This window comes from Micropterus dolomieu, linkage group LG23 (genome assembly GCF_021292245.1).
Source record: "Micropterus dolomieu isolate WLL.071019.BEF.003 ecotype Adirondacks linkage group LG23, ASM2129224v1, whole genome shotgun sequence".
In the NCBI taxonomy this organism is placed as follows: Eukaryota; Metazoa; Chordata; class Actinopteri; order Centrarchiformes; family Centrarchidae; genus Micropterus; species Micropterus dolomieu.
The window spans coordinates 29937329-29947148 of NC_060172.1; the positions used below are offsets into that span (position 1 = coordinate 29937329).

The 9820-nt window shown below is 39.3% G+C and overlaps 1 protein-coding gene across 2 annotated transcripts in view; it reads right to left on the minus strand.

The window, feature by feature from the left end:
• Nucleotides 1-1910: 1910 nt before the first annotated feature.
• The window catches only part of ruvbl2 (RuvB-like AAA ATPase 2), an 8538-nt gene continuing 628 nt past the window's right edge, over nt 1911-9820 (minus strand). The window contains exons 1-14 of one of the 2 annotated variants that reach the window (XM_046041046.1): nt 9713-9814; nt 8555-8609; nt 8342-8397; nt 7534-7675; nt 7223-7352; nt 7072-7138; nt 6743-6849; nt 6554-6647; nt 6146-6364; nt 5383-5501; nt 4946-5065; nt 4724-4853; nt 4429-4543; nt 1911-2285 (exon numbers count right to left, since the gene is read on the minus strand). In XM_046041046.1, the coding sequence (XP_045897002.1) occupies nt 2260-2285; nt 4429-4543; nt 4724-4853; nt 4946-5065; nt 5383-5501; nt 6146-6364; nt 6554-6647; nt 6743-6849; nt 7072-7138; nt 7223-7352; nt 7534-7675; nt 8342-8397; nt 8555-8609 (1380 nt within the window). In that variant the 5' untranslated portion in view covers nt 9713-9814 and the 3' untranslated portion in view covers nt 1911-2259. Of the gene's footprint in view, nt 2286-4428; nt 4544-4723; nt 4854-4945; nt 5066-5382; nt 5502-6145; nt 6365-6553; nt 6648-6742; nt 6850-7071; nt 7139-7222; nt 7353-7533; nt 7676-8341; nt 8398-8554; nt 8610-9712; nt 9815-9820 lie in introns of those variants that run through there. The other variant, XM_046041047.1, reaches the window with a different exon arrangement.

Sequence of the window (9820 nt, forward strand, 5' to 3'; positions counted from 1 at the left end):
TTTATGGGATGTAGGCAGCAGGGTAACCCACACAGAACTCTCTCCCCCCAGCAACATTAAATATGCATTTCCACACAGGAGAAAGTCTGCGCTGTACTCATACCATACGCAGGTTAATGTGATTAATTTGCTAATTGGTTATGAGTGAAAAGAAGCTTCTTAAGGACCGTAGGTAATATTCATGTCAGGGAGTAAGGCTGTTGTTTTAATAGAAATGCAGTCTGATTAATTGAAAGTAAAAGTAAATTTACCTAAATGTCATTTGCAAAGTACAGTACCTATGAACAATTTTTCAATCTGAATTGAAAAGGCAACCATTTTCAGATGATTAAACAGATTTTATTTATATTATATATATATATATAAATTATGTACTTATAGAAAAATAAACAGAATGTAATAACACTATAAACAAGGTTGGTATGACGGGATTTCCTAAGCATCTGATTATCTAAATTCAGAAGAATCTTGGTGTGAGGAAGTCTGTTCCAGTGTGTGTGTGTCAGTGCAGCACATACAATGTATGAGACTGGGTGTGAGATTGAGGTGTGGACTAGCTGCAATCATTTCCAGTATGAGCTTGCATCCGTCATACAGTAAGGCGGCTTTAATACAAACAATGATGCTGCAGGAAGGTATTTATAGACTGTCTGCAATGCTGTTTGACTTGCTTAGTGAAATGTATGGTCAAGGGTCACATTTATCTCAGCAGTTTGCGCTTCTTATTGTTTGTAGAAAAGATCTCAACAAGAGAGATCTTTGAGCTCCACCTTGTGGCAGCAATTTCAAACTACTACAAACTTCTCCACCTAGCGAACTTGTCATATTCAGCATGCTCCGTTAACCTTGACTCTCAGTCAGTTTTTCATCATGCCAGGTATTTTGACCCGTTTCTCTAGAGAAGAGGTGTTTCAAAGTTGTCTCCAGTCTCATAAGCCAAATTAATTTAAAGAACAAAGACTAACAGCCTAAAACATTGAGCCCGGAGCTTAGACGTTTGTTGCACATTTTTTTCAGTCTGTTTGAAAATAATATTCACATGCCAATTATGTACATTAAATTGGTTTTGGTCTCTGTAATCCATCCTACTGTCCATACTGACAGTGAAGAAATCCCTATAACACAATTCCACTGGAAGAGGTGGGGAAACTTCTGACCACACAGATCAGTGCGGCTGGTAGTGAAACACTGCTTTTCAGCCTGGTGTTAAGATACTTTTTAAGTTGAGCTGAGGCTAAAATTAGGCTTCAGTAGTTTGCATAAGACAAATCAAGTGGGGAGCTTCCAAAAAGTCATTTTAGGATGAACCTCATCTTTGTGTTAGTATCACTCCATTGCAGCTCACACTAAAATGACTTGGCTTTGGAAGACACCCATTGGGTTTGTTAAACTCAAACTGCTGAAGGACTGGGATTTATCCCTCATGTGTTGCATTGGCATCGCACTAGGAAGGGAGTACTTCACACCCTGGGGCTCATTCCACATAAGCCATTTGCAAGCACCACTTACATGCAGATTGCAGATGGCGGCAGTGTCACGTTTGATAAATGACCGTTGCTCGAATCACATGTAGCATGCCACTGTTCAAAGAGTTTTTTCTAATAACAGAAAAATGGGGCAGAATTGCAGCAATTATTTAGGTAATGATTTAATTTTTGCTCATTACTTAGCTTTCCACACAAATTAATTCCAGAAATGTTTAATTCTTAGATTCTAGGGATCACTGTGTATATGGGCCAGTATACTATGCAAGCAATAGTCTGGGTTTGATATAGTTCTCAACACCTCATGTCATGTCAAATCATTTTAAATAAAAGGATTTGTGTTAGGATGTTTCAATTAATGTTTTCTCAAAAATAAAATCAGTTTTATAGCATTTGAGACAGAGACACATAAGACGACTAATGATCTCAGGGTGCTTAGAAAAGCCTGTTTAATCATTTTCATAAAAATAAACCATGTGAAGTTAACAAACAAAAGAACAGTATAGGAATGAATATTCCCGCCACAAGGCCTCAGCGATGAACAGGACAATGGTAAATACAGTCAAGTCAAATTTCAGTAAATAAATTTGAATTCAAACAATGTCGCATTAAAGGTCAACAAATGTAAGGAAATTCAGTGAATTTAATACATCTGAATTCTTTTGATGTAATTCAATGCAGAAGTAATCCAGTTCTCATTGACTCCAGCCCCAGAGGGCGATCGACAACATAAAAACCTAAGTAAGAACGTAAGAAAACAATGCAGCCATCTTCATTATGAGGTGTCCATTTGAGTTGTTTCTGAAATATAAGAACAGATACATCTTGCTTATTCAGTATGTAATGTAGGATATGTATATATTGCATAGATAAATCATTCACCTCCTTTAAAAATGTATAGATGGGTGACAAATGAAAGGGTAAAACCGACACGAAGTGTCTTAGTGGGGAGGGCAGGCCACCGCGAGCCTCCAGAACAGCTTCAGTGCTCCTTGCCCAGTCTGTGGAACACCATCCCCTCAGTGCTATATAAAATAGGGCTGGGCACGTTAACGCATTATTATTGCGTCGCTGTCATCTTTTTCCCGTATTTTTCCACCCGCGACCCGTTATCACGTCAGCAGGTGAGCCGCATGCTTGTTAATGACGCAGCCTATCAAACAACCAAAACCAACATCTGCACCCTGTGTTTTCAATGCTGCTTTCACGTAACCTGGTCCGTGCTTGTAAAATATCCACCACGACCTGTAACGTCATTTCAAGTTTTTAACCGAGTGAACACATGACATAAGACGTTTCAATGTAGAAATCGTCCCAACCCTACTGAACATAGTGTTTATGCTGCTTCCTGATAAAAGATGCCTGCTCATACCTGTTCAGAAGACCGAGGCGCTCAGTCAAGACTTTAGAAAAGCCATCGGAGTGAGGATCGAGTGAGTGAGCAAACACGCTAATTGTGTTTTGTAATTCTCACTGTTTGCAATGAATGACTATTCACAGTCCAACTCTGATGGTATCTTGTTTTACCAAGCTATAAAAGGTAATGCCCCGGCAGGAGCAAAAGCTTTGGTTTAATATTGGATTTGATTACATTAATGTTTAGGTTGAGATTTATTAGAAATATTTTATAGTTATTGTATAAAAGGGAATGCTAGTAAAAAGCACCTTATTTGTTTAAAGTGTTTACAAACCACATGATATTGCAGTTTTGTGTATGTAGCAGTACATTTAAATTGTAATAAAGTGCATAATACACTACTTTAGAAATCATTATTCAATTTTGTGCGTAATTATGCAATTAATCGTAAGAAAATCATGCGATTAATCACGATTAAAAATTCCAATCGTTACACAGCACTAGTGTCGTAGTACTCGAGACTGTTCTTAAGACCACTTTTTGATGGTCTTGGTCTCGTCTGCATTTGTACTCGGTCTTGGACATTGAGGACTCGGGATTATATTTCAAGACCATAACTTTGGGAATATCAATAAATTGCGTTTGTATTGTCTGATATATTTGTTAACATCTTAACTTTGATTGGATGTAAAAAGTATTGCTTTAAATGCAACCAATAACCCTAAATAAAAATGTGTTGTTACCGTTAATGACTGTCACCCCTCTCTGCGATGGTAAGCGTGGAAAACGAGTGTTGAATAAAGATGCTTACGTTGATTTCAGTTCTTAGTGTTTGTATGTGGGTGTTTTAATGGGAATGTGGATCTTTCAGATCAATTTGAGATGATCTCGTTCCACATTTTATTGTGTGTCATGTAATGTGAGGAACTGGTCTTGGTCTTGACTCGGTCTCGGTTTGGGTGGTCTACAACACTACCCAGCACTAATATAAAACCTTTATTTAATCAGGGAATCTAAATGACAGTTGAAATCTAGTGACTGTTAAGGCAGCAGCATTTCATTCACATCTTTTCATACTCACCGAACTAAACTATTCAATAAGCCCTGGTGCACAGAGGCATCTGTATGTGATACTTACTGCACTCTTTTATTCAGGTTTTTCCTTTAAATGTGTCCCCCGTCTGTAGATATAACATCCTGTTTTGCATTTGCAAGAAGGCCTTTTTTTATTTATTTTTAGGAATGACATGATAGAGCCTACTAGTGCAAGAGCTGGAATTTGTTCATTATCATATACTATTTTCCCTTTTCTCTCTCGCTTCTCTACTTTACTGTGGAACTACAGAACCAAACAGCACCATGGAGAGCAGTTTTACTAAGCATGTCAAAACTGAATCATCTCTAATGACTGCAGCAATTTACAGCAGGTGCCCCAGGGTAGGAGTCGGCGACATCATTTTGATGCAATGTTTGACTTTGATTTAACTTGTGTTTGTGTGAAAGCAGCATCCGTGTGAACTGTTGCAGCGTGGGATGAAAAGGAATTCAACCACTAACGGGGACAGAGAGGATGAACAGCAAACTCACTTGTTTCATTGAAGAGGAAGGAATCCTGGTACTCCTTCATGTACTGAGAGGATCTGGCCTCATCCAGGAACAAAGAGTAAACCCTTTTAATGTCTTCCACCTGAACTTCTGTCCCCTGAGGAAGCCAAAACACACAGATGACATCAACACTGAGGCGACAGGAATTCATGACTAAACTACTGAAATATAATCCATACACGGATTTTTAAAAACTTGCTTATATAAGCTGATAACAGTAACTTTTTCATGTGTTAGAGCTACAGCAGTACAATCTGCTTCATCAGACAGAGCCTACCTTGCGTTTGCGACACACCAGTCCAGCAGTGCTGATCAGCTGGATGGCATAGCGCAGCGACGTCTCCATGCCGATGCGAGTCAGGACGGTGTGAGCCTCTTCGCTCAGATCCACATCCTCCTCCTCACACCTGAAATAAAATAACACAGCTTTACTTCCCTTTTACAAAGCTGGGAAGAAGCAAACATAGTTTTCTGCCAGACAATAAACGCAGACTCTCACCGGATCTTGAGGATCTGCTTCGTTTCTTTTTCGGAGTATGGGGAGGTGGCGATGATGAGCAGGCGATCCAGCAGGTCGATGGGGATGCCATGAGGGCTCTGATAGTTTGTGCCACGGATACTGAGACACAAAAAAACTTGATACTTAGTTATATATTCAATATTCTGTTAAATATGATATGATTTCTGATTTTTATTTAGGATGAAAAGTTACAAAAGACTATTCAGAGATTTGAAGAATTAATTATTATGCATAGTATTTTAAGTCAATAGTTTTAACGATAGTCAGAAAAATCAGAAAAGGCACATATACAGGTTGTAAGAAATTAAAATTGCCCCAAAAATTGTATCAGACATTAAAATTCCATATTGGGGTTTTGCAAAATAAGACGACTCAAATGATCCGATGGGAGGAAAAAATGCAGATTTAAATAGTACCGAGTGATGCCTCTGTTGGTGGCCATAATGAGAACTGGGGACAAGTCACTCTCCAGGGCACGGTTCAAGAAGGAGAAGCACTCCATGTCCAGCATATGGACCTCGTCGATAAATAATACCTGGAACCACAAACATAGAACATTACTGAAGTAAAATCACAGAAAAAGAAAATATAAACACACTAGGGATGACCCCTAATAGTCGAAGATTCAATGCGTCGATGGGCGGAGCCTGATTCAACTGTCAATCTCACAGTCGAAGCTTCGCAGCGAAACAAGGATCACGCCATTTTGGCGATATGGGGGAGCTCAGCGTCAGATTTTACATAGAACTACCAGTTTTCTCCCAATAACTTAATATACAGCCTATTACAATATACATTTCAACGTTTAATGCTGTAAATAAACACAAGAATAAAACTTTCAATAAATGTTTATAAAGTGTGTGAATAAATCCAAAATTGTAACCCTAACCCTGGGTCGTCAGTGCGTATGTGTGTGTGAACACTTGCTGAAGAGACAGAGCTCCAGCTTCACTGGTGTTGTGCAGGACTTTCAGATAATTTATCACCGTTGATGACACAAAGAATATTATATTGTTTTTAAATAGCCAGCTACGTGAAATAGACCAGCGGGGAACCGCAACGTGCATACAGTTGATTCGACTATAGGCCTCAACGATTCAGATTCAACTATGTAAATCCTTAGTCGGGGAAAGCCGACATCCCTAAAACACACACACAAACACACACAGCTGAACCTACCCCAGGAATAATCTCTGCTTTGCCTTCTTCCCTCCACTCACAGACTTTGGCATTGATCTGCTCGCGGACTTCAGACTTGATCTCCCCAGTGTCTCCGGAGAAGAGAGCCAGGAAGCCTTGTGTGCGGCTGTTGATGACGTCAATCTCATGTAGGGACACTGTATGGACCACCTCTTTCCTCTTCTGCAGCTCTCCCTCTGGACACTGTACAAACTGCGTCTACAAGGATAAAGAAATACAATAACTTTTTTTTTTTTTTTAAACTGTCCTATTAAATAGATTACTGTTCTACAAAAGGATTATGGCTATATTAGATAATTAATTTCAAATAAGCTCAGGCTAATGTATTTCGTGATTCCACAAGTCCAATGACTCCAGCTGTCAAATTGTTCTGATGTGACAGGATACCTGAGCTCCCATGGCATCATAGTCTCTGGCTCTGGTGAAGGAGCGGCCCAACTTGCTGATCTTTCCAGTGGCTTTGTCAATGGTAATAACATCTCTGAGAGAAAACATAGAGAAAGACAGTTTAGATCACGTGTGGCTATCTCGAGAGATCCTGATATGCGAAGATCAACAAACAAGAGGTGAACTCACCCTGCTTGAACCTTCTCTTTACTGAGACTGTCAATCATCTTGTTGCCCAAGTCATATATTGTCTCCATCTCAGTAGTCTTTAGAGTGAGCTTGCCCACCTTGGCACCCTGAGACACAAAGACAAATATGCATAAATGTGTCTTTAATGATAGTAGTGTGTGTGCATTGTTTTACTCTTGCTTTAATGTCCTTTTTCCTGTAATATAAGCATTTACTGCCTTCTCACAACTCAAATAGTGTGTTCGGTTAAGATATTTTAAAAGGCATTGAATTAATAAGGAAGTAAGACTGTAAATTATGAGTCTACTTGTAGCACGTGAGCAGCCTACCGTTCCAGTGGCTGGTCTATCAATCTGGATTTCCACCACCTCTCCTTCAATTATCTCCGTCTCTTCTCTGTAAAAGAAACTCCGCTGTGAATAGTCATTCATTTCAAACAGTGAGAATTACAAAACACAATTAGCGTGTTTGCTCACTCACTTGATCCTCACTCCGATGGCTTTTCTAAAAGCTTGACTGAGCGCCTCGGTCTTGCTCATCTCCAGGGAGAAGATCTCACTACCGGCCAGCGCTGTGAAGGGTGTATCAGGGCCAAGAGACTGGGCGATGCCTGCAAAGAAAACAAAATCTCAGCTGAACATAAACTCAGCAAGTGAATCTGGGAGCAGGAACTCTTGCTTTAACAAAAATATAACTTGAGCAAATTACATCAATCCAGGTAACAATAGGACTTCCAGGGTAGGATGATTAAATGATATTGTGTTCTGGAAAGGTTCCAATGTGGCCCTTACCCATAGCGATGGCAGTCTTTCCTGTGCCAGGTTGGCCAGCGATCAGTACTGCTCTGCCAGCAATGTGGCCATCTTTAATCATCTCCAGAATGACCCCTGCTGCCCGACGGGAGGCCAGCTGGCCAACCATCCCCTGAGACACCTGCAGGTGAATAGAAACTTGAAGCAAAATTCAACACATATTGATACACACACACATATATATATATATATATATATACACACACACATATACATACACACACATACACATACATACAGTGAGGAAAATAACACCCTGCTATTTTGCAAGTTCTCCCACTTAGAAATCATGGAGGGGTCTGAAATTGTCATCGTAGGTGCATGTCCACTGTGAGAGACATAATCTAAAAAAAAAAAAAAATCCAGAAATCACAATGTATGAATTTTTAACTATTTATTTATTTTTATATTTATTATTCTCTAAGAATTTCAGATCCCTCCATGATTTCTAAGTGGGAGAACTTGCAAAATAGCAGGGTGTTCAAATACTTACTTTCCTCACTATATATATATATATATATATATATATATATATATATATATATATACACACATACATACATACATACATACACACACACACACACACACACACACACACACACATCATTCTGGGCTGTAATCCTATATATCTGTTGAATTCACAACATTTCTGCTTATAATCCTAAACTAGCCTTACAGCGTATACTGGAATCCAAGTAAACAGGGTTTCCTCACAGAGTTGTACTCTGAATACATCTATAAACAACCCTTTAGAAAATGAATGCCAATGAAGACTTAACGCTACCTGTCTTGGCTCCAAAGCATCATCCAAACCAAGGCCACGAATGTGAGAGTGTGCTCCTAAACACAACATAAACACACATTTAGAAGAGGGCGTAAAGACCAGGTACCACATGCATCAACATACATTAAGGCAGATCTATCACAAAACATATTTAGCAATCTTTAACTTGTATCCATGAACAGACAGGGTCCCAGTGTAAATGTGGATGCTTACCGATTCTCTCGATCCGTGTGATGTCACGAACCTCTGGAACCTTTGTTGTCGCCATCTGTATTTAGGTAAAAGCAGAACTATCTTTAATATAAAAAGAAAGTTACAAACAATCAATACTCCTCCCAGCTTTTCTTTCCCTCATTATTGGAAAAATACCTTTGTCTGAGGTGAAGGAGGTGCTATTGCAAAATGTAATGACAGTGTAACAAAGAAATACAGAAGTTGATGACCATTCCAACAAAGACTCAAATCTTTGAAGGTAAAGTCTTTCTAACCCTCATGGGACACAAAAAATTTAAGTCAGCAGTCATCATGGGAGGTTCATAAGGATCTCTGCTCTGTGCAACCAAAGGCTTAATGCACCTGATTTCAAGCCACAACTGCCTGATATCAGACTGAACTGTCAACGCATTGGATTTGGTAGATTTGCAGGTCTGGAGCCAGGCAAAGAGAACCAGGCTTCTGCTTCAACAGTACAGAGAGATGCTCTTATAGCAGGGCTTAAAGCAGCTCAGAAGCATTTATTAAGTGATCCAAACAGTACACTGATAAAGTTTGAGATCTTCAGTTCACTGATTATCAATCAAATTAAATGTCACAGAATTCTGCAATTCGTTAATCCAGATTCTGAACGTAAATTGTCAGTGCCTTAGGCCAGGGCTAACGTTATTTCCTTGTAAAGGTCAGGTTTCACCCGTAGTTACAGTGTTAAACAAGCTGGAGCTTAAATTTAACTAACAGTCGGTTGTCATAGTGACAGCTGCAACGCAACCCACAACACAATGGGCGAGCGTTTACCACCTTTTTGTGGCTTTTAGTCATATATGTCTTTTTTTTTATAAAACACTCATCACAGTTGGGCATGAGTTAAAGTCAAATGGCATGCGGGATCCACAAATCTTACCAGCTATCTTCTCGACAGCGCTAGCACAGCAAAGTATAATGCTAACGCTAGCTAATGTTATGTTAGCAAACTAGCTAGCACCATTGATTGGTTTTCTGTCTTTAGCAACAGCTATTATAACGTTACACCGGCGAAGATCTGATACTAGAGCTAATAGCAATAATTCAAACGATAGTAAACATGCTACGATATCAGGGTGTGAAAGACCAAGGTCTAAAGTATTTATTACAGTTATCGTATGAACCAAAACTCACCTGTGCAGCCACACTTGTGAAAATGTGAGAATGCGGCGCTTCTTTCTGATAGTGCGCAGGGTAATTGTGTCCGTGTGAAACAAGTCCTTCTTTTTCGATATAAGCTTT